The 25,214-nt window shown below is 49.5% G+C and overlaps 1 protein-coding gene across 1 annotated transcript in view; it reads right to left on the minus strand.

Moving 5' to 3' along the window:
• LOC119971294 (multidrug resistance-associated protein 9-like) overlaps positions 1–25,214 on the minus strand; it is a 331,741-nt gene that overhangs the window by 247,235 nt on the left and 59,292 nt on the right. The window contains exon 11 of the mRNA XM_038806659.1: positions 15,119–15,141. Coding sequence (XP_038662587.1) covers positions 15,119–15,141 — 23 coding nt within the window. The remainder of the gene's footprint in view (positions 1–15,118; positions 15,142–25,214) is intronic.

Genomic DNA, 25,214 nt, shown 5'->3' on the forward strand with positions numbered 1-25,214 from the left:
CGCGCATGCGCGGGTTCGTGCTGTCTGCGCGCTGATGTCATCTGCGCATGTGCGGGTTGGAACCGGCAACCCGCGCATGCGCGGATAACATCAGAAAAGCGCCGTTTCCGCGTCATTTCCGGCGCGGCAAGGTCGCGGCCAGGAACGACGGGGGCCCGCTGCTGGCCCCCCGGGTGGGGTGAATTAGGTGCGGGGAGCAGGCCCCGAGGCCATCGTGAAGCTCGGCCGATTTCACGACGGCCATCCCGATTTTTATCGGGAGCGGAGAATACCGCCCGTGATTTTTCCGTTGCCACGGGGATTGTGATGGTGACCGAGTGTCGCTGGGGTTGACGAGCGATGAAACGTCGGTGCCTGGTGAGCAGTCCCTTCCCCCCCACCCCCTCCCACAGCTACCCCACACGGGTACATGATGGAGTGTCCCTGACAAACTCAGCGACCGCCAAGATGGATGGTTCAGCTATTGCCATGAGTCAGACTTTGTCTAACGATTCTGAGCTCACAGCTCATCGCAGAGCGGGCTGTCATCATTCCACATGGCACTGATCACACCCGCTGACACAGCCATCAATGTCATGCCATACCGTTGTGCCGCAGTGGTAAGGGTGATCTCGAAGTGGAGCAGTGTACAAGGAGCGGGGGGTGCCGGGGGGGGGGGGGGGGGGGGGGGGTTTGGTGGTGAGAGTTGTGTGCTGACCGTCTGCACGACTGGCGATGCAGATTGAAGTGGTAGTGTTCAGCGGTGCCATCGCACGCGGCGTGTGAATCTTGCTGCCACCAAGGTGTCGCGTGCCCGCTGTCCTCGCCGGTGCCGTCGTGCAGCGTCCTGGACATTACCAGCACCCGGGCCATGTCTGTGTGCTGCGCCCGACACTCCACCAACCTCCTCCACCTCCCCCTCCGTCTCCGTGTTGGCACCACTGCCAGTGGCTTCTCCCTCCGACTCCTCCACCAGGGCATCTCCCCTCTGCATCGCGATGTTGTGCAGCGCACAGCAGACCACTACAATGTCGGGCTGGTACTGCAGGGCCCCTCCGGAGCGTTCCAGGCACCTGGATCGCATTTTCAGCAGACCAAAGCAGCGTCCCACCACATCCCTGGTTGCTGCATGGGCCTCATTGTAAAGGGTCTCCGCATTGGTCTAAGGCCTCCGTATGGGCGTCATCAGCCAAGACCTCAGTGGATAACCCCTGTCGCCCAGCAACTAGCCCCTCAGCCAGGGGGGCCGTCCCTCGAACATAGCAGGGATGAATGAACCGCATCATGCACACTTCCAGGGAACCTTGCGCACACGTGTATGATCTTCATGTGGGGGTCGCGTACCACCTGGATGTTCATGGAATATGTCCCCCTCCTGTTTGTGAACAGTTCTCTGTTGCCTGCAGGTGAGCGCATGGGGACGTGAGCACAATCAATGACCCCCTGGACCATCGGTATCCCGGCCACGTTGGCAAATCCACGAGCTTGTGCTTCTTGATTTGATTTGTCCTCGGGAAATGTGATATAGCGGTCGGCGATGGCAAATAGGGCGTCGGTCACATCCCGGATGCACCTGTGCACCATTGCCTGCGAGATCCCGAATAGGTCCCCGCTCGGAGACTGGATGGAGCCGGTTGCATAAAAGTTAAGTGCCACCGTCACCTTGACAGCAACCGTGATCGCGTGTCCTCCTCCCGTTCCACGTGGGGCGAGGTGCGCCACGAGGTGACAGATATATGCAACCGTCTCCTCCTGCAGGTGATGTCCGGCATTGTCTCGAAAGAGATCCGGGCACGGTACACCCTAGGCCTAGGTCGACGCCTCTGGCGCCCTGGCTCCACCATCAATGTTTCCTCCTCCTCCTCCCCCCATGCTGCTCGACGACGGGTCACTCCGCGGCCATTCCCTCTGCTCCTGCAGCTGCCCCTGCATCCACTGTGGGATGTGGCCGTGGAGGCTGCTGGATGTCCAACTGCAGTGCAGCGGCCCTAACCACTGCGCTAAACATAGCTGTTCGGTTAGAATACATTATGGTCACCTACAGAAGGGTGGTGGGGGCAGAGAAACGACATGTTAGACGGAGGTTATTCGACAGCTCGGCAGCCGCCTGCCACGGGATACCTGTGTGTCCTGGTTGCCTGGTCACGCTGCTGACACGCGGCCAGCCTAACCCCTGGTCACTTTCTGCGTCCAACGGGCAGTTAACAACACGTCCTCCTCACCGGTGCGTCAGTGGGCTGTGGCCATCAGCCACAGGGGAACCAGCGGCAGTGTCCTCGTGACCGTCCTGCAATGGCAGGGTGGCTGACATGTTGCATCCGGGGGTGGACGACCCACTCCACTCACTCCCTCTCCCCCCTACTACTCGCTCTCCCCCCCCCCCCCCGCTACTCGCTCTCCCCCCCCCATGTCTCCCTCTCTCCCCCCCCACTTCACGCTCTTCCCCCCCCCCCCCCCCCCCCCCCCCCCCCCCCCCACTGGCCGCTGCGTTCTCGGGGATGCCTTCCCCAGTTTGCGGAGACTCCGGGACGGTCCGCTCACCTCCTTAATCCTCGTCAGCCAGCACGACTGGCTGACGACTTTAAAAAGCAGGTGTCCATCCAGGCCGGAGAATAGCGGGGATGCCGGTGAATCGGCATTTTGGTTGCATCGGGTGATTCTCCGTGTTTTTGCGCGCAAAACACGATGAGACAAATTTGGCCGTTTGGGAGAATAGCGGGAGCGCGTCGGACTGGCGTCGCGTGAAAAACTGGCGCGGCCCGCTATTCTCCCAACCGGCGTGACAGCGGAGATTCGCGCCCGTGATCTCTACAATCATCAGCGATCTGTCATATAATGTTGAAATTAAAACATGAATTGCAAAAGTTCCAGCTGATATATCATAGAATAATGATGGCTTTTCTACAGTGCAGAAGGAGGCCATTCGGCCCATCGAGTCTACACCGACCCACTTAAGGCCTCACTTCTGCCCTACCCCCATAACGCAATAACCCCGCCTAACCTTTTTGGTCATCATGGCCAATCCACCTAACCGGCACGTCTTTGGACTATGGGAGGAAACCGGAGCACCCGGAGGAAACCCGCGCAGACACGGGGAGAACGTGCAGACTCCGCACAGACAGTGACCAGCGGGGAATCGAACTTGGGACATTGGCGCTATGAAGTCACAGTGCTATCCACTTGTGCTACCGTGCTGAATCCCTCCCACCTCTCCCTGATGCATCCAATGGGCAGCGGGCAGAACAAAGTGACAAAATGCCACCTGTGACATCCGGAAGACTGCCGGGCCCATCCTGGCCCGGTCGCTCCAGAAGTTAGCTGCCAACGAGGACCCAATCACAGGGCGGGAAATGAAGCAGGTCACCTACATGGCTGATGTACCGCCTGGGGAACCACCTTGTAAGAGTGTTAGGACACATAAGGCTGGGAAGTGAGACACCAGTTAAGTTGGCACGTCAGATGATGTGGAGCACCAGAGCTCATTGCGGAGGGGGTCGTCATCATCCACTGCACCGGACCCGCTGATACTGCCGACCCAGGACCAACAGCCTGTGCGCAGCTGGTGGGGATGCTGGAGTGGGGGAGAGTGAGTGCAGGAAGGGGGTGCGGGACAGTTGAGCTGCCGGTGGCCAGGCTGCCTAGCCGGAAAACCTGGAGGCGATCAGGTTGTCCCGTGCATGGTGAGCCTGGAGCACACATCTTGGAGCCTCCTATGCCTGTCCGTATCCCGTGTCCTGTTCATCCTGGCCATTCTCTGCATGTTCCTTGTTCGACAAAGCATGGCGTTCCTCCATCTATTCCTCCAGCAAGTCTCCCCTCCACTGCGTGATGTTGTGGGGGATTCAGCAGGCCACCACGATGTGGAAGACCCTCCCAGGGCTGTATTGGAGGGCCCCTCCAGAGCGTTTTAGGCACCTGTATCGCACCTTCAGCATGCTGGTGCACCACTCGATAATGCCCCATGTGACTGTATGGCCGTTGTTATAGCAGTTCTTCCACATTGCTCCGGGGCTTCCAGATAGGCATCAGAAGCAGATAACTCCTGTCGCCCAAGAACAAACCCCTCATCTGGGAGGGTGACTAGAAGGTGTCGGGAAAAGCTGAGTGCGGTCGGACAAAGGTGTCGTGCACACTGCCTGGAAAGCGAACACAGACGTGCATGATGTGTATTTAGTGGTCACAGCACCAGCTGCACATTCAGGAAGTTGAATCCCTTCTTATTGATGAAGGCTACCCCCTCATGCGGCAGTGCTCGTCGGGAGATATGCGTCCCATTGATCACCCCCTGGACCTGGAGCATGCCTTTGATGCCGGCAAAACCGCTGCCTGGGCAACCTAGTGGGCTTTATCCAAGTTGAAGATGATATACTGTGCTGCCTGGGGATATAGGGCATCCATTATGGCACGGATGTACCTGTGCATGGAGGCCTGCAAGATTCTGTATAGGCCCCCATTTGGCCTCTGGAAAGACGCGTGACATAAAGATTCAGGGGCACCGTTACATTGACGACCACTGGAGCATGTGTCCTCCCCCATACCGCCACGGTTTCTGATGCGCCATCATCTAGCAGAGATGTAGCACTGCTCTGCCAGAGCCATCAACGACACGCCCAGTTGGGCAGGACCTTCAATGACAGGAGGCCTCTATACACGGGGCCTGATGCGATGTCTCCGTCCCACCGGCTCCTCTTGGCTGCTGGGCAGCCAGCTCTCCATCATCACCAGTTGGCCCCTGCTCCTCTGGGCAGGCTCTTGTTCTGCAGGGTCCTCTTAGAGCTCTCCAGCTCGTGCACCCTCGGTGCGGGTGCACTCCGGCTGTGGCAGTCAGGCAGATGCCTACTGTTATAACCTGCCTGTTTACCACTGGCTGGGGACTAATGGCAATCCCACAATCCTTAGGGAGTATGAGCTTCCCCAATTAGGAGAAATCATTAGCAGGTCTCTGCATAAATAGAGCTGGCCAGCATGGAAACAGCTAGAGAGGAGTGAGCAGCAAGGGAGTTACTGCTGCTGTTCTATGTATATTTTTTATGTTATTGTAAATAAATGTTATTTCTTTCTATTCTACAACTCGTGCTGGATTCTTTGTGGCCCTCACAAAACTGGTGATGAGGGTTAAAGTGGATAGCTGTTGACGCTGCTGAAGCCACCTACCTGGATTTTTGTTGGATACAGGTTGGAAGTTTATTTTTTGTTACACCATGCCTCTGTCTGGACGTTGGATGTCTTTTTTTTTAAATTTAGATTACCCAATTATTTTTTCCAATTAAGAGGCAATTTAGTTTGGCCAATCCACCTATTCTGCACATTTTTGGGTTGTGGGGGCGAAACCCACGCAGACACGGGGAGAATGTGCAAACTCCACACAGACAGTGACCCAGAGCCGGGATCGAACCTGGGACCTCAGCGCCGTGAGGCGGTTATGCTAACCACTTGGCCACCGTGCTGCCCTGACGTTGGATGTCTTTGATGCTGCACTGGAAAGTTGGAACCAGTACGCACAACGGATGCATTACTATTTCCGGGCAAACAACATCACCGAAATGAGTGGCAAGTGGTCATTTTGTTCACCGCCTGTGGCCCGTATATGTTTGGGGTGATTAGGAGCCTTACGTACCCAGCTGCACCGGACACCAAGATGTTTGATGAACTTGTGACCTCAGTGGGCCAACCCCGTCCACGATAGTCCAGCGTTACCGGTTTAATACTGCTGAGAGGACCCATGGAGAATCCCTTGCAGAGATTATATCCAGGCCACGCAGGATTGCGGAGTACTGTGACTATGGTGAGACCTTGTCAGAAATGTTACGCGACCGTTTGGTTTGCGGTATTAACAATGCGGCCACTGAGAGAAAGTTGTTAGCCGAGCCAACATTGACTTTTCAACAGGCCATCCAAATAGTATTGTCCCGAGAGAGTGCAGAACGGGGAGTGCAGGAGCTACAGGGAATGGAGGTGCACGCCTTGGGGATGCAACCGCTTCCGTCCAAAAGCGTCTTCCCCGCACCCCTGCGGTACCTTGGGCAGGGTGGCGTCAGGATCGACGCCAGTGGCCACCGGATGTTCATCCCCGAAAGGAGCCTTCTTCAGAACCGATGGATGAGGAGCCATGTCAGTGTCGGACTTGTGGGCGCCGACCTCGTCGCGGACACCAGTCCTGGGGGCCCCAGAGGCCCCGTCATTCCGACAGAAACTGAGGCCAGACCAGGGGCCGTACCTTCCATTTGGATGAACCTGTGGCGACAACTCCCGAGGACGTGGGCATGGAGGACTACTGCCTCCAGCTGCATTGTGTGGCAGCTCCCCGTGTGGCCCCCATTAAGGTGACAGTACGGCTCAGTGGTCACCGGCTTGAGATGGAGTTGGACACTGGCGCAGCGGTCTCTATGATCGCCCAGAGGACATTTGACCGCATCAAGCAGGGTATACAGACCCTTACATTAACCGACACACAGGCCAGGTTGGCCACCTACATGGGGGAACCATTGGACATTGCAGGAACTATGATGACTCCTGTCATCATGTCCTGTCAGATGCCATCACTCCAGGAGGGGCATTTCCCACTTATCGTGGTGCGCGGCCATGGGCCCAGCCTGTGGGGTCGGGACTGGTTGCGCCATTTGTGGCTGCAGTGGCAGTGCATCATAGAACATAGAACATTACAGCGCAGTACAGGCCCTTCGGCCCTCGATGTTGCGCCGTCCTGGAAACCCTTCTAAAGTCCCTCTACACTATTCCCTTATCGTCCATATGCCTATCCAATGACCATTTGAATGCAATTAAGTCACCTCTTAACCTTCTCTCTAACGAAAACAGCCTCAAGTCCTTCAGCCTTTCCTCATATGATCTTCCCTCCATACCAGGCAACATCCTTGTAAATCTCCTCTGTACCCTTTCCAATGCTTCACATCCTTCCTATAATGTGGCCACCAGAACTGCACGCAATACTCCAAATGCGGCCGCACCAGAGTTTTGTTCAACTGCAACATGATCTCATGGCTCCGAAACTCAATTCCTCTACCAATAAAAGCTAACACACTGTACCCCTTCTTAACAACTCTCTCAACCTGGGTGGGAACTTTCAGGGATCTATGGACATGGACACCGAGATCTCTCTGCTCGTCCACACTACCAAGAATCTTACCATTAGCCCAGTACTCTGTCTTCCTGTTATCCCTTCCAAATTGAATCACCTCACACTTTTCTGCATTAAACTCCATTTGCCACCTGTCAGCCCAGCTCTGCAGCTTATCTATGTCCCTCTGTAACTTGTAACATCCTTCTGCATTGTCCACAACTCCACCGACTTTAGTGTCATCTGCAAATTTACTCACCCATCCTTCTACGCCCTGCTCCAGGTCATTTATAAAATGACAAACAGCAGTGGCCCCAAAACAGATCCTTGTGGTACACCACTAGTAACTGGACACCAGTCAGAACATTTCCCATCAACCACCACCCTTTGTCTTCTATCAGCTAGCCAATTTCTGATCCAAACTGCTAAATCATCCTGAATCCCATGCCTCTGTATTTTCTGCAATAGCCTACCGCGGGAACCTTATCAAACGCTTTACTGAAATCCATATACACCATATCAACTGCTTTATCCTCATCCACCTGTTTGGTCACCTTCTCGAAGAACTCAATGAGGTTTGTGAGGCACGACCTACCCTTCACAAAACCGTGTTGACTATCTCTAATCAAATTATTCCTTTCCAGATGATTATACATCCTATCTCTTATAAACCTTTCCAAGACTTTTCCCACAACAGAAGTAAGGCTCACTGGTCATCCTCCAAACAGATTCTGGAGGGTTGGCGAAGGTACTAGGACAGTACCCAGATGTATTCCAGCCCGGTTTGGTGAAAATAAAAGGTGCCATAGCCCGTATCCAAGTCGAACCAGGAGCCACGCCGCGCTATATCCAGGCGCGCCTGGTGCCTTACGCCTTGCTCGGTAAGGTAGAAGGGGAGTTCTTGGGTATTATCAGGCCCGTCCATTTCGCTGACTGGGCAGCGCCAATTGTACCTGTAATGAAGCGAGTTGCTACAGTTCGCTTGTGTGGCGACTATAAACTTACAGTGAATATGGCTTCCCAGCTCAACCGATATCCAATGCATCGCATAGAAAATCTCTACACGAAGCTTGCAGGCGGACTCTCGTTCACAAAATTAGATATGAGTCATGCCTACCCACAGTTGGAGCTGGCCCCTGCCTCCAGCCATATGTAACTATTAATACACACCGGGGCCTGTATGAATATACACAGTTGCCCTTTGAGGTATCCTCTGCTGTGCTATTTTACAACGCGTCATGGAGGGCGTCTTGAGAAGTTTACCATGTGTAGTTGACTACTTAGATGACGTTTACAGGGACATTGGAGCAAGAAAATTTGGAGGCTGTCCTTAGACGCTTTTCAGAGGCTTTAGTCTGTTTACATTGTACAAAGTGCGTCTTTCAGGCAAAGGAAGTAGTCTACCTGGGTTATCGGGTGGACCGTGAAGGTTTGAACATAGAACATACAATGCAGAAGGAGGCCATTCGGCCCATCGAGTCTGCACCAACCCACTTAAGCCCTCACTTCCACCCTATCCCCACAACCCAATAACCCCTCCTAACCTTTTTGGTCACAAAGGGCAATTTATCATGGCCAATCCACCTAACCTGCACATCTTAGGACTGTGGGAGGAAACCGGTGCACACGGAGGAAACCCACGCAGACACGGGGAGAATGTGCAGACTCCATACAGACAGTGACCCAGCGGGGAATCGAACCTGGGATCCTGCCGCTGTGAAGTCACAGTGCTATCCACTGTGCACCCCGTCGCAGAGAAGGTGCGCGCAATTCAACAGGCCCCTGCCCCGACTGACACTTCGTGTCTTCATTCTTTTCTCGGCCTCGTAAACTATTATGGGGAGTTCCTCCCCAATCTGGCAACTACGCTGGCCCCATTGCACCTTCTGCTAAAGAAGAATCACACCTGGGTTTGGGGTCAGCCGCAAGAAACCACTTTCCGACAGGTAAAACAACAATTGGCATTGTCTGGGTTACTAACCCACTATGATCCTGGAAAGCATTTATTCATCACGTGTGATGCATCCCCGTAATGTATTGGGGTCGTCCTGTCCCCCAAGATAGAGAATGGGGCCGAGCGGCCGATAGCTTTCACCTCCCGCAAATTGAGTGCAGCGGAAAAGGAGTATGCACAGATCGAGAAGGCGAGCCTGGCGGTGGTCTTTGCGGTGAAACGCTTCCACCAGTATGTGTATGGCCACCACTTCACTATCGTGACTGATCATAAGCCTCTGCTGGGACTTTTCCGAAAGGATTAGCCAATACCGCCCATTGCTTCCGCACGGATCCAGCGCTGGGCTTTGTTGCTCGCCGCACGAGTATTACACTATGTATGAGTATTCTCTGGAGCATAAACCAGGGACCCAGATAGCGAATTCTGACACACTGAGCCGATTGCCTTTGTCGACCGGCCCCATGTCGACCTCCACGATCGGTGAGGTTGTTGCAACCCTACGTATTATGGACTCCTTGCCTGTCACGGCATCACAGATCCGTGAGTGGACCTAGATGGAGCCAGTCCTGTCAAAGGTTCGGCACATAGTCCTTTATGGTAGGCAACATAGACAGCTCCCAGGCGAGTTGCGGGCATTTTCCTCCAAGCTGTCAGAATTTAGCGTGGAAGACAGTATCCTCTTGTGGGGGATGCGTGTGATTGGCCCAGAAAAAGGACAGGAGCTGATACTGAGGGACTTGCACGATGGACATCCGGGTATGACCAAAATGAAAATGTTGGCCCGGAGTTATGTCTGGTGGCCAGGCCTCGACACCGACATTGAGAACGTGGCCCAAAACTGCTCCATTTGCCAGGAGCATCAGAAGCTTCCGCCGGCCGCGCCCCTACATCACTGGGAATGGCCAGGGCGGCCTTGGGTGCGCTTGCATGTGGATTTCGCCGGCCCTTTTCAAGGATCCATTAATCGATGCCCAGTCGAAATGGTTAAAGATGAATAAGATGAATAAGACAACGTCCTGCGCAACAATCGAGACGTTGCGTTTGTCTTTCAGTACGCATGACCTCCCCGAGGTGCTGGTCACGGACAACGGCACTCCGTTCACAAGTGAGGAATTTGCGAGGTTCATGAAGATGAACGGCATGCGCCAAATCCACACCGTTCCATACTACCCGGCTTCCAATGGGTTGGCGGAGCGTGCAGTGCAGACATTCAAACGGGGCTAAAGAAGCAGTCTTCCGGGTCGATTGACACGAGACTGGCTTGTTTTTTGTTTTCATACAAGACCAGTCCACATGCGGTGACTGGGGTAGCTCCTGTGAAACTCCTAGTGGGCTGGAGACTTCGCACCCGCCTTAGCATGGTTTTCCCGGAAAATGGCGCAAAAGTACGCCGCACACAAGATCGGCAGGGACATGGCCTTTCTCGGCATCGGCCGATTCGGCAGTTCGGTGACCAAGTGTTCATTCAAAATTTTGCCGGTGATGCTCAGTGGGACCCTGGCGTTATCTTTTGCTGAATGGGGCCTATCTCCTACCAGGTGCAAGCCCAGGGTCATCTCCAGCGCAAGCATGTAGACCACGTTCGGCCCAGAAGACCATTTCTTCCAAAGATTCCCCAACACCGGAGCTCACTTCTACAGTCACAGAGACCAGACACAGTGGAGAGTATTCCTCACAATCTTCCTTTGGTGCCACACTCAAAGCCTGCGCAGGTCATTGCAGAAATGCGTGGAGATAGGGACGCCGAGATGACGGAGACAGTGGACTCCGACTCCGAGATGGAGACACAGGACGCCTCAGAGGGGGAGTTCTCGGGCCCACGGACTGTGGATGTACAGCCGTTACGCCGTTCATCACGGAAGCACCTTTCTCCGTCTCGTTACACGCCGCCCGATCCAACGCCTCGTGCAAATGGTGTCCGGCCTGTGGCAAAACGAGTCCAACGCCCTCCTTCGCCAGGGTCTTCAGTGGATTCCTTGGACTTTGTGGGGGGAGGGATGTTATAATATGCCTGCTTACCACTGGCTGGGGACTAATGGCAATCCCACAATCCTTAGGGAGTATGAGATTCCCCAATGAGGGGGGCAGAGAAATCATTAGCAGATTCCCTGCATAAATAGAGCTGGCCAGTATGGAATCAGCTGGAGAGGAGTGAGCAGCAAGGGAGTACTGCTGCTGTTGTATATATAATATATATATATGTTATTGTAAATAAATGTTATTTCTTTCTATTCTACAACTTGTGCTGGATTCGTCGTGGCGCTCACAAAACCAACTATTCTTGGCAGGACTCCAAAGTCCATTTTCTGCAGGGGGTAAAGGGCAGACGTGTTGATATGGTGAGTACTCCCGTGCCCAACCAGGCCCACCGGGGACACGATACCCCTAGCCTGCACTGCAGCCCCTCCTCCGATGTCACCCTCCCCCGTCCCAATCCTGGTCCCACCCCCGGCGGTTCCCAACAACACTCTGCCTCCGGACTGCACTACTGGTCCCCCTAGTGCCTGTCACCGAGGGGCCTCTCGCCCCACCACTCAACTTTATTATAAATGCACATTGTATCTTTTATTTAAATTCCTGGAGAAAATAGTTTTTTTTAAATGAATTGCTTTTCTATTATTATTAAATGCAAGCACATAACAGTGAAACTCAGTTCTTGGGGACTTAATTGTAATGAAATTATTTGTATTGATCTCAGCTAATTTACATTATAACTGAATTGAATAACATTACTGAGATGATGAAATTAGTCTGCAAGTGATGGAAATATGGAGATTTGGGATCTCCAGGCCATCACGCATATACAACAACATGTTCCTCATAGATCAGTGGAACCAAATCCTAGCAATCATAAAACATTTATTCTCAGAACCTTGACTAACCTATAATTATACATTCTGTTCCAAGTATGCCGTAGGATATAGTTTCAAGATTGCAAGTGGTTCTGTGCAGTCACTTTATAACCTGAAGCAAGGATTGCAGGATGTTTTCTGGCTGAGCGACTTTTTGAATTACTGCACAAACGTTTGAGGAGACAGCAGTTTTGAGTGGAACTGGCAATGCGCTCAACGTGAATTTCCCTCTGTGCATCATCAAACTACCAGTCACTAAGACATAATCAAATTGTCCATGCACAAGGCAAAACACAGCTCCTGACATATGAATAAATTGTCTGATCATTTGGGCTGGTTGCCCTGGGAAATTTGACTGACAAGTCTGTAGACATGTTTTTTATCCAACTCCTTCTATCTGCAATTTTACATGCAACGGCATTTTGGTCTCTGCACAATTAATGCCATATCTTCAGTCATGCCCTTGCATGCACAGAAAAATTACTTGCGTCACTAATTTTCACAAGAATTTTTCATGTTGTCGGCAGAAGAGACATGAAAATAGTCCACGTGAAGAAACAATATATATGCTTCATTTCGGGGTTTCTGTGTCTTTTGCACCAGTAGATGTATGGGAATGTCTTCCCACTTTCTATTTGCTGATTTTTTGCACGTTGCAGTAGGACAAGAACAAATTGTGTGCACCATTCTTAGCATTTGGAAGGCTAAAGCTATTTTTTCTGTCACTAAGAAGGGTTGAAAACCAAGGGACACCATCGGCGGAAGCAGAGTTAATTGTGGGTTTTTGAGAGGAAATTGGACCATTTATTTTTATTCAGAAAGGTTTTTCATTATAACAAGGTAAAACAAAACAATGACCTACAACAAACACTACTGCAAAATACACCCCCCACCCACAAACACCCCTACCCCTCCATAAACAAACAAAACTTAACAAAACCAACTTCCACCACCCACACCCAGCAACTGAAGGTGACTAGTTCCCTGAAGAAGACAAAAGGCTGTTACCACAAGTAAACCCTTTCACCAACCTCCCCCACCCCCCCCATAGTATGTTTAACCTTGTCAAGATACTAAAATTCTATCAGATCTCTCAGCCAGGCTGAGGTGATTGGTGGCGTTGGAGAACTCCAACTGAGCAGAACTCGCCTTCTCAAATGAAATAAAAAAGGCTTCTACCTACTTCCTGTCAAATCTTGGCAATGCTTGGACATATTTAAATAGATCCCCACCAAGCCTTCGCCTATGACGCTCTTTCTCTTTATCCTCATCACTATCCTCCAACTGTACGTTTCCCTTTACATCCGCCAATTTTAACTGACTGCCATGTTTCATGGCCACTTTCTGAAGTTCAAACTCTCTCTCTTTTTCTTTTTGTTCTGCAGGGGCTATTCTTTCTTTGTTTCTTTCTTCACCTTTTATTTTTCCCTGGTCTGTATCTCCCTTTCTCTCTCTTTTTCTCTCATTTCGTATTCAAGCTGCTTTAAGTTGCTTGATTTGTCACTGGATATTTTGCCATTTCTACTTAGTCAGACTTTATCTCGGGTAATTTTAAATGCTCAGCTAGCGCAATAAGTACCTCTTTTCGTGTGCTGTCAGGTAACGCTAACTGCAATGTTTTTGCCAAATCTAAAAGCCTTTTTTTAGTCTCTGTTCGTAAGGTACTATGTGTGACCTTATCCACCCCCAAAAAACTTCCGAGCCTCTGAAAGAGCTATTGTCCACAACACACTCCCTACTTAAACTGGTATGTCATAATATCCACTCATGTATATAATGAGATGCAGACAGGCAGTGATTGACATATAGGATGACCAGTAAGCATACAACACAGTACAGCCAATCACCAGACAGGACACTACCACTATAAAGCCAGAGGGCACTAGGTTTCCCGCTCTCTCGGGACCCAGCTACTGGGACAGTCCGAGTCCACGAGCTAGCAAGTGCAAACACTATGCGGTAGCTAGTAAGTCTGGTCAGGCTACTACAAGGTCACCAGTCAGATCAGTATAGTGTCGACCCACGGCTGAATATGTACAGCAGTTCTATAGTTGAATAAAACAGTGTTGGATCTTCTCCAGTGTTAGACGTCTGTTTCTAACTTCCCTGCATCGAGTGCAGTCCACATTGAATCAACCTGCCTAACACATCATGGTACACCACACCTGAAAAGCAAACACAATTAAGCTCACCCTTCGCTGTCTTTAAGTCCACTAAGCCAACCTAATCACAAAATATAGACTTTTATCCAGGACGAGCCCCCAATTTATTATGGGCCAGGGTTTAGAGAACACCAAAGTATAACATGGAGTTCACCTGACCCACAACTTTAATAGATTTTGGTTAAGGGGAGCACATGGGCCCACTTTACAGGTGTGATGCAACAGAGAGCTAAAGTATGTTTAAAACTAAACAATGTTTATTCTATGAATCCAGTTAACATTTTACAAACACACAGTAAACAGTTTATCAACTACCAATCCTGACCCCCCCCCCCCCCCCAAAAGATTCAGCACTCTATAAACAGCCTTTGATAACTTTTGAAACAACATCCACAAGGTAAACCCTTTTAAAATAAAGACAACAGGTTTAAATTCTCTACAGAAACAGATATTACTTTGAATCATCAATGATCTGGAGACATTCCTTAGCTTGCAGAGAGAGAGATCAGTATTCAGCTTCTTGCTTTGAATGCAGCTATCCACCTCAGAAAACTAAACCAAACACAGACTACATCTGCCAGCTCAAAAACGAAAGTGAAAGACAGAAAGCGCAGCTCTCCCCACACACTGCCATCGCTGCAGCTCTTTGATAAACACTAATTTCTTAAAGCTACATCCACCTGACACTATTAACGAGGCAAAGGCGAGGACGTCTGTCTTTTTCCCCGTCTGCAGCACTGGCAATTCCGATACACCAAAAATAGCCGCCAATGGGCACGGCTCAAGCTGAATACCCAGAATCCCCAACATGCTGCTGAAAAAGGAGACCTAGAAGCTTGCAAATTTAGAGCAAGACCAAGTGCGTCTGAAACGATGGTCCCCTAGCCCAGCAATTGCACCTATCCTCCACATCCGAGGGATCCCACTCATCCGCACCCTGGTTAATGCGCCCTCTGCACCACCTTGAACTGGATCAAGCTGAGCCCAGCACAAGAGGAAGTGGAGTTGACCCTGCAAAGAATCTCACTCCACACACTCCCATCAAAATCGGACCCATTTCACCCTCCCATTTCCTCATTACTTCCTCCATTGATACCTGCTCCGTTGACAGGATCCGGCCATGGATTTCAGAAATCCTCCGCTCACCCAACTCTGCCACAGACAGGACCTTGCCCAAGGGCAAGGGCAGTGGTGCCAGTGGAAATGAAGGAATCATCTTGCGCAAAAAGTCACGAACCTGCAAGTACCTATTTGTTCCCGGGAGCTGGAACTTCTCCAACAACTCCTACATACTGGCAAACCTCCCATCAAGAAATATATCCCCAAACCACTCCAACCCTGCCCTTCCCCAAACCCTGAACGCGGGCCCAACCCAAACAGAACAAACAAATGCTTCCTGCAAATAGGGGACAACATTAACATGGAGCACAGCCTAAAATGCTGCTAAACTGCCTCTAAATTCTCAAAGTGACCACCATGGCTCATAACGAATCTTGCAGGGAAAATGAAAGTGGGGCAGTGACCAGGGCCCTCCGTCTCAAACCTCTACATGATCCTGTCTCCATCTACCCCCATGTAGAATCTGGATCTCCAAACCACCCCTGCACCACCTCAATATTTGCAGCCCAATAATACAAGTAAATTGGGTAGCATCAAGCTACCCAGCTGCCTCTCTCTCTGTAGAAATGTCGTGTCAATCTGTGGGGTCTTGCCCACCCAAGTGAAGGAGGATGCCATTCTTTTTGACCCTATAGAAGAAAGATTTGGGGAGAAAGATTGGGCGGCACTGAACCAAAAAGCAAAAAACTAATGAGGATGTTCATTTTCTGTCTGCACCCTGCCTGCCAAGGTCAGAGGGAGGACATCCTACCTTCTTAAGTAGGCCTTGACCCTATTTCTCAGACTGGCAATTTTAGGTTTGTGGAGCAAGGCCCAATGCTGGGGCACCTGGTTTCTCAGATAACAAAAGTTTGGCCTGGCCTTGCAAAACGGCAACTTCCTAAGTCAGCTCCCCTCCCTGATGGATACACCAGCACTTTTGCCCAAATTCTGCTTATATCCCGAGGAGGAGCCAAAACTCCTAAGTAGCTTCATTATCTCCTCTACATGGGTCCATGATATACAGAAGCAAATCATCCGCATATAAAGACACCCTATGCTGCCCCCCACCCCCCACAATAGACAATCTCAACGGAGTGACCCAGAGGCTCGATTGCCAAGGTAAATAGAAAAGGAGACAATGGAAAACGTTGCTCTGTATCCCTGTTTAATTGAAAGTAACCCACTCGTGGTGGGGGCCTTGTACAGGAGCTGAATCCATTATGTAAGTTTTGGTCCAAAGCCAAATCTTCCAACAATTTCAAATAGATACTCCCACTGAACGCTTGTAAACACTTTTTCAGCTTCCATTGAAAGAATGACCTCTGGCTCGGGCACTGGGGATGGAGAAAGAGCGATATTTAGCAATCTCCGTATGTTGGGAGATAATTGCCGGCCCTTAACAAAACCAGTCTACTCCTCCGAAACCACCCGACGACAGGGCTCCAAATGCATTGTCAACACCTTCGCCAATAACTTAGCAGCAGCGTTCAACAACTAAATGGGTCAGTACAACCCACACTCCGCAGGATTCTTATCCTTCAGGGTCAGGAGAATCGATGCCTGCGCCAATGTGACCCCCCAGGTCAAGGAACGATTGAACATATCCAACAACAGAAGAATCAACTGACACGCAAACCTTTTTAAAAAATCTGATACCATCCCTCAATTTGGGTTACTTTCAATTGAACAGGGGTATAGAGCAGAGTTGTCCATTGTCTCCTGTTCTTTTTTGATACAAATTCGGAAGCGGAGTTTTACCCAACTGCATTAATCTGATACACTTCTTTTATGAGGGCCATGAAGAATCCAGCACGGGTTTGTAGAGTCCAAAGAAAATAACTTGATTTACAATTTTATATATGCAGCAGCAGTAGTAGTACTTCACCACTGCTTTATTCCTCTAGCTGGTACGACACTGGCCAGCTCTACTTAGTAAAAAGTCTTACAACATCAGGTTAAAGTCCAACAGGTTTGTTTCAAATCACTAGCTTTCTCAAATCACTCCTTCCTCAGGTGAATGAAGAGATAGGTCCCAGAAACATATATACAGACAAAGTCAAAGATGCAAGACAATGCTTTGAATGCGAGCATTTGCAGGTAATTACGTCTTTGCAGATCCAGAGAGAGGGGTAATCCCAGGTTAAAGAGGTGTGAATTGTATCAAGACAGGAACAGACTCGCTTTTGCAGCTTTGGGCTGAATGGTGTCTGGAAACCGGATGCCGGAACTGTTAGAGCAGCAGGGCGGTGGCCCAATTGATTATGTGTACTGTCTGTACTAATGTTGGTTGTGTTTCACTATTGGGGGATTGTGTGGTTAGGATTCTATTTTTGTTGAATATTGTTATTTTGGGCTTAGCGCTGGGTGCTCACCAGTTGTGGCCCCTCTGCTTATGTGCACTGGGGGTTGAGGGGTCCTTCCTGGTACTGGTGAGGGGGAGGGGTGTTCTCTCTCTCCGTCCTCAACCGTACGCTGCCTGTCTTTTTCCTATGAACTGAGCTGCTTGCGGGCGCCTTGCCATCCACGTGGGGCTGTTGCTGGAGCCAGGGGAGGGTGGGGGAGGGGAGCGTGCGCTGGCTTGAGTGCTGGCAGCTTTGACTTGAATTTATTTGTTTGTTGGGTTTCTTGTGGTTGCTCTGTATTTGTTTTTGTAAAGGGATATCCCTCTCTCTCTCCCTCTCTACTGCCATGCGGTCTGTGCTGCTCGTTTAGGTGCCTTTGTGGGGCTGCCGGTATTTAAATTACCGGTAGTTTTCAGCATCCCTGGAAGTAGCGTGCGATCCATCGCTTGAGTAGGTTGTCTGGAATCAAAATGCTGCGAAGTCTTCCACAGTCGGGCGGCCGGCCTGTTGCTTTTGCTGGTTGCGTTGGTTCATTCTGGTCTCTAACCTGATCTATCTAGTGCTGTTCAAATAAGCCACTCTCGTACCATGTTATGTTACTGGAAAGAATGCTAGAAGTCGTCTAGTAGTTGAAGGAAGATTTATTGTGCTACACAACTTAAATGATTGCGTGAGTTCTTACTTACAGAACTACACTTGCAAAGGTTACACTTCTCTATGCTCTGCAACTAGGCCTGACCACACTAGCAGCCCTGAGCTCACTTCCGTCCCTGTTCTCCACACCATCTCTTCAGTCAAAGTGAGGGGGAGGGCCTTCGGCGTCACTCTTATACGTCCCCGTGCTGCCCCCTGGTGGTATTTCCATTTCCCATCAGCCCCTTCTGTACACACTCAATTGTGGATCACTACAGTACCCACTAACGATTACATACCTCCCACCTAGATCCACCAATATTTTAGCAGCTAAAAGAGATATCATCTTCTTGATCAATACTGCAGCCCCCCAAGCCCTGCCAGCGAGACCCGAATGGTATACCTGCCCCACCCAACCCTTCCGGAATCTTGTTTGTTCTTGATCTGCAAATAGGTCTCCTGTAAAAACACCACATTAGCCTTCAAACTTCTCAGGTGTGCAAACACCCGTGGCTTTTTACAGGCCGTTTAGCATTCCAAGTTATCAACTGGATAGGGTGCCTTCTACCCCCACTCCAGCTCTACAGCCTGCCATACCCACCATGTGAGATAATCTGACTGCAACTCAAAGAGTGCCAATACCAGGGCTACCCAAGATGGCTGCCAAACCCTCTATCAGACCAGAACAAAGACAAAGAATTCTTGACCGTCAGCATTTTCCTGCCCCCCTCCCTCCTCCCCACCCTGCATCCCAGTCACACCACAACCCAATAAACAAACAAACAGCCAAAAGGAGAACAAAGGCCCCTACACTTCCCGCGTCCCACCTCAACCCCAAATAAACCAAGAACAGAAATCTTAAGCTCATTACTTAAAAGTAAAAACCCTAAAGTAATGAGCTGCAGATACCCCCGTTCCTCCGCTCCCATTAACTTACTTTACAGATATCAAGGTCACCCCTGCACGGGGTAAAATCAGAAAAATGCTCATACCAACAACCAGCCCCGCCACCCACATCCAACTTTAATATAAAAAGATAAAGGGTAAAAGAAAAGCAACACCCATCCCACAAACAACTGCAAAAATACAAACTACAAACTTGACCAGAAAAATCGCACAGCAACAACTACACTTCCTCACACACAATACAAAAATCCACAATAAATACAGATACAAACACCCCAAACAATTCACAAATTAGTTCACTCCCAGTCCATGTTTCTTTACAAACTCATCCGCTTCCTCCGGCACATCAAAATAATAGTCTCTCGCTATTATTGAATATGATATGAGCTGAAACTGATCAATAGAATAGGGACATGCTAACAATTATAGGTATTACAGGAAATTATAGGCCAGTGAGCTTAACTTCGGTAGTAGGGAAGATGCTGGAATCTATCATCAAGGAAGAAATAGCGAGGCATCTGGATAGAAATTGTCCCATTGGGCAGACGCAGCATGGGTTTGTAGCCACCTGGGGTGGCCACTGCCCAACACAAATGGAAGATTACAAAGAATGCAGGGAAAATGGACATGTTGCAAAAGCAAGCAACTTGCAAAAGCACTTGTGTATAATGACTGCTGCAGAAACCAGACAGCACTGTGAAAGAAAACAAGTTAGCATACTAATGAGGCGATACCCGGTGATTCCCAGGTACAATGGAAACAAGTTAACTCAAATCGCTACAGTGAATAGAAGGCCAGACTTCTCGGCGCCAAGAGAAGTCCAAAACAATAAGCCCCAAGAACCACCAGTGATCGAGGGACTGCCACCGTTATTGGGGAAATTCAAATCAATCGATTGGGAAGAGACCCAATCGATTGCGAGTGTATAGAGGGTCCGCCCAGGTGGGCGCGACACCCTGGGAGAGGTATAAGCAGAGTACCCCCGACCCAGCTCTCTCTTTCAGCCGGACCTCCCAACAAAACACCCATTGTAGCAGCTCTCGAACTTGACCCACGGAGAGGAGAGGCCTGGCCAGCAGCTGCCATCAAGTAAGTGTCACAACAACGCACGCTACGAGAGTACACTCCTGACCCCTTTAGTCCACACCGACTGGAAAGCCTGCGGATCCAGGACAAAGCTAGGGGCCGTTGTTCCCTGATCCGGCAGTTCCTTATCCAGGATAAGTATTTGGCCTGTTAGTGGTAGGATTAGCCAAGTCTTGTAGTTTTATATGCATAATTAGTAGATAACTATTATAATAACGTGTCTTGTTTGAACTTACTAACTGGGTGTATGGAGTTATTGGTCTGAGCTTGAACTTGAAAACTTGTGGCGGTATCTTAATGATACCTGGCGACCTCTAGAGCTAAGGAACGAACAGAGCCAAATTGAGTGTAATGCACACTCACCCAGATCGAGCAACAGGTTCATAAAGGGCAGGTTGTGCCTAACTAATTTAGTGGAATTTTTTGAGGACATTACCAGTGCAGTAGATAATGGGGAGCCAATGGATGTGGTATATCTGGATTTCCAGAAAGCCTTTGACAAGGTGCCACACAAAAGGTTGCTGCATAAGATAAAGATGCATGGCATTAAGGGTAAAGTAGTAGCATGGAAGAGGATTGGTTAATTAATAGAAAGCAAAGAGTGGGGATTAATGGGTGTTTCTCTGGTTGGCAATCAGTAGCTAGTGGTGTCCCTCAGGGATCCGTGTTGGGCCCACAATTGTTCACAATTTACATAGATGATTTGGAGTTGGGGACCAAGGGCAATGTGTCCAAGTTTGCAGATGACACTAAGATGAGTGGTAAAGTGAAAAGTGCAGAGGATACTGGAAGTCTGCAGACGAATTTGGATAGGTTAAGTGAATGGGCTAGGGTCTGGCAGATGGAATACAATGTTGACAAATGTGAGGTTATCCATTTTGGAAGGAATAACAGCAAACGGGATTATTATTTAAACGATAAAATATTAAAGCATGCCGCTGTGCAGAGAGACCTGGGTGTGCTAGTGCATGAGTCACAGAAAGTGGTTTACAGGTGCAAACGGTGATTAAGAAGGCAAATGGAATTTGTCCCTTCATTGCTAGAGGGATGGAGTTTAAGACTAGGGAGGTTATGTTGCAATTGTATAAGGTGTTAGTGAGGCCACACCTGGAGTATTGTGTTCAGTTTTGGTCTCCTTACTTGAGAAAGGACATACTGGCACTGGAGGGTGTGCAGAGGAGATTCACTAGGTTAATCCCAGAGCTGAAGGGGTTGGATTATGAGGAGAAGTTGAGTAGACTGGGACTGTACGCGTTGGAATTTAGAAGGATGAGGGGGGATCTTATAGAAACATTTAAAATTATGAAGGGAATAGATAGGATAGCTGCGGGCAGGTTGTTTCCACTGGTGGGTGAAAGCAGAACTAGGGGACATAGCCTCAAAATAAGGGAAAGTAGATTTAGGACTAAGTTTAGGAGGAACTTCTTCACCCAAGGGTTGTGAATCTATGGAATTTCTTGCCCAGTGAAGCAGTTGAGCTCCTTCATTAAATGTTTTAAGGTAAAGATAGATAGTTTTTTGAAGAATAAAGGGATTAAGGGTTATGGTGTTCGGGCCGGGAAAGTGGAGCTGAGTCCACAAGAGATCAGCCATGATCTCATGAATGGCGAGCAGGCTCAAGGGGCCATATGGCCTACTCCTGCTCCTAGTTCTTATGTTCTTATTTGAAATATTGGTGATTACCTTCTGAAGGGTGATTCCCCCAAGCTAAAGTTTGCTTCCTCAGTACCTCAAAATAGTGCAGCAAATTACATCATAGTATCCATGCATTGCTGAAGGGAGCCAGCTATCTAGCCCATCGAGTGCACCACTGTCCAAAAGAGCACTCTACCGAAACTCCACTCCCCCCTCCTATCCCTGTAACTCCGGCACCATGATCATGGTCAATCCACCTAAACCTGCACATCTTTGGCCACAAAGCGGCAATTTAGCATGGCTAATCCACCTAACCTGCACATCTTTGGATATAAAGGGGTAATTTAGCATGGCTAATCCATGTAAACATGCACATCTTTGGAGTTTGGGAGGAAGCAAAAAGCACCCGGAAGAATTCCAGACAGGCCAGGAAGAATGTGCAAACTCCTCAAATGTAGTCACCCAACGTTGGAATCGAACCCAGGTCCCTGACACTGAGGCAGCAGTGCTAACCACTGTGCCACTGTGCGCTAATCAATTCAGCAAATGTACCTTTCCTCATCATACATCTTTCCAATAGTATGTTTTCTCTGACAGTCCCGTGAAATATCCAAGCTTGCTGAGAGACAAAGCAAATGATCCATTGGCGGCTACCACTCCTTTCTGTAAATTCATCTGCATGAGGAAAAAGAATCAAGTTTATAGTTGATCATCCAGAAGCTCTGGGAATACTTTTCTATCTTTCAAAATAGTGGGTCAAATATAATTGAAAATATTGCTTGAATTCATGTGCTCAGTTTTTGAAACCTTGTGGTGAAATCCTACAGCTGATTTTTTCTTCACCTCACCTTTCATCTCCAATTAGAATGACATTGCATATTGCTGGAAATGTGAATTGAGAGCGACACTGTGGGTTGGGGTGGGGGGGGGGGGGGGTATCTTAAACCTTGGGGAATGACTGCAATAGTGTATCGGTTCAACCAATCAAATTTAAGGATAGCAAGCAAAACAGAGACGTTAGTAAAGAAGGAAATAGGGTGCATTAAAATCAATTAAACACCGAAAAAGACATAAAAAGGGAAAGAAAAATTGAATTAACTGGGAAGAAAAATTAAACAATGGGAAAGAGAGAAAACTTTGAAAAAATGCAGTGCAAAACACAAAGAGAAAATGGTGAAATCAAGCAATATAATAATTCCATTTGTGCTACTGGAACACAGTGGTATGAAACGTCTCCAGGTGCTTCTAAAGGGTCATGCATGGAAATTAGAGTGGCTCTCTACCAACCCTTCAGGAGAAAAGGAGGGAATGTATCTGAGTTCTTTGGCAAGTACATTTCTTCCTTCTGCTTATCCTGCAATTCAGGGGATTGACCCTCACTATTTTTTTCTCTAGAGCCCATTGGCAGCCAGACTGACACTTGGGGAGAATTCTGCTGGCCCAAAACAAGGCAGGATCACAACAGGAGGAGGCCCGAAAATCAGGAATGGGGGAGAGAGCCATGCTGGATTGACTCCTTGAACCTGTTCCACTCTTGGGGAACATTCAAGGGACTGGCTTTCGGACAGATTTCCTGCCACAAGGAGGGAACTTAGGATCCTATGAAGTATTATTTTACCAGGCCATGATATTTTCCAGATGTCAGATCGAGCCGGTCGCTAGCTGAATGCTGTTAGCACCTAGTGGCATGTCAGTGATGTGTTGAGTTAAAGCTGGGTCTACGTGGACTGCGGTTAATGCAGTAGAGAGAGAGACCGGCTTCCAACACTTTGAAGAAATGCCAAACACGATTTTATTGAACAACTAACTATAATACATGCTTGACTGTGGGTTGACACTATGCTGACTTCACCTGACCAGACTATCTTACTACCACCTGGTGTTTGTTATAGTTGCTGCTCACGAGCTCGGACTGTCTCAGAGGCTGGATCCCAAAGAAAGCGGGAAAAACTAGTGGCCCTCTGGCTTTACTAGTAGGCGTGTCCTGTCTGGTGATTGGCTGCGTGTTCTGTGTGCTTCACTGGTCATCCTGTGTGTCAATCACTGCCTGTCTGCACACCATCATATACCTGGATGGTATATTATGACAGTCCGGGGGCGCTGTAGTGACATGCCAGTGGTGGAGAGAAGTTGCATGGATGTAGGGGAGGGGGGGTAGGGTAGTGGTATTGCCAGGCAAGGAAGTAACAGATATCCCCTCAGAGGGTTGCCCCTCATTACTACAGTCATAGGTTTCTTTGAATCTTTCTTTGGTCTACTTGGTGCAGGCTGCAGGGTCCTTCTCATCCTCAGCAATTGCCACCCTTCTTGATGGTGCTGCTGAGGCTTCTGAGCTGCCAGAACTCTGATTGGTCAAGCAGTTCTCAGCGTGGGTGACCGTCCTGCATATGGACAGCAACTTCAGTAGCTACTTATTCATGGGCTTCTGCCTGTAAAGCCAAGGAGGAAGCCATTGTGGCCTGCCAAACATGTTGCTGACACACATTCCTGGCTGCTTTTGGCACTCTGACCTTTTGGAAATATTCTTCCTTACTTGCTTACTGTCTCTGCAAAGTTCTAGCATGGTTACTGCTTCACTATAACTTTGTCATCGGTAAAATTTGATATTCAATGAATTATATTATCATAAAACATATAGAACCAATCACATATCCTGGACTTTAACAATCAGCGAAAAAAGGAATTTTGGAGATGTTTAACTTTATTTATACTTTGTTAATATGCATTGAAGCCTAACTATTTTGAGCTAAGTACATACACATTAATGTTTTTAATAACACAAGGAGGTGAATAATCTTCATTTTTGTTACTAAATAATCCAGAATGTGCCTACCTGTTCCCAATAGAGCAGATATTAAGAGCTTTTCCCACTCCCTACATTTCCACAAACTCCTAAAAGCGACCCCTGAAAAAAAATCATGTTATTTATTAGGCTTCTTGGACATCTCATCAAACACCAGGGTGGGATTCTCCGACCCCCCGCCGGGTGTGAGAATTGCCGGGGGTCAGTGTGAATGGGCCGAAGTCCTGCCCGTCTGTTTACTGCCGGTCCCGCCGGAGTAAATTAGAGTAGGTCCCTTACCGGCGGGACCAGGCGGCGCGGGCGGGCTCCGAGTTCTTGGGGGGGCGCGGGGGGATCTGGCCTTGGGAGGTGCCCTCACGGTGGCTTGGTCCGCGATTGGGGCTCACCGATCCGTGGGCGGGCTTGTGCCATGGGGGCACTCTATTGTTCCTCACCAGAGGGTGCACCATTCCCGGTGCAGAAGCGAATCCCTCTGCGCATGCACGGGGATGACGCCAGCACGCGCTGGCGCTCCCGCACATGTGCCGACTCGCGCCGGCCGGCGGAGGCCCTTTGCCGCCAGTTGCCGTTGCGCCAAGCCCCTTTCCTGCCGGCCGTGGAGCGCGAACCACTCCGGGCGGGCCTAGCCCCTGAAGATGTGGAGGATTCGCACCTTTGGGGCGGCCCGACGCCGGAGTGGTTCACGC

Source organism: Scyliorhinus canicula, chromosome 9, assembly GCF_902713615.1.
Source record: "Scyliorhinus canicula chromosome 9, sScyCan1.1, whole genome shotgun sequence".
Lineage (NCBI taxonomy): Eukaryota > Metazoa > Chordata > Chondrichthyes > Carcharhiniformes > Scyliorhinidae > Scyliorhinus > Scyliorhinus canicula.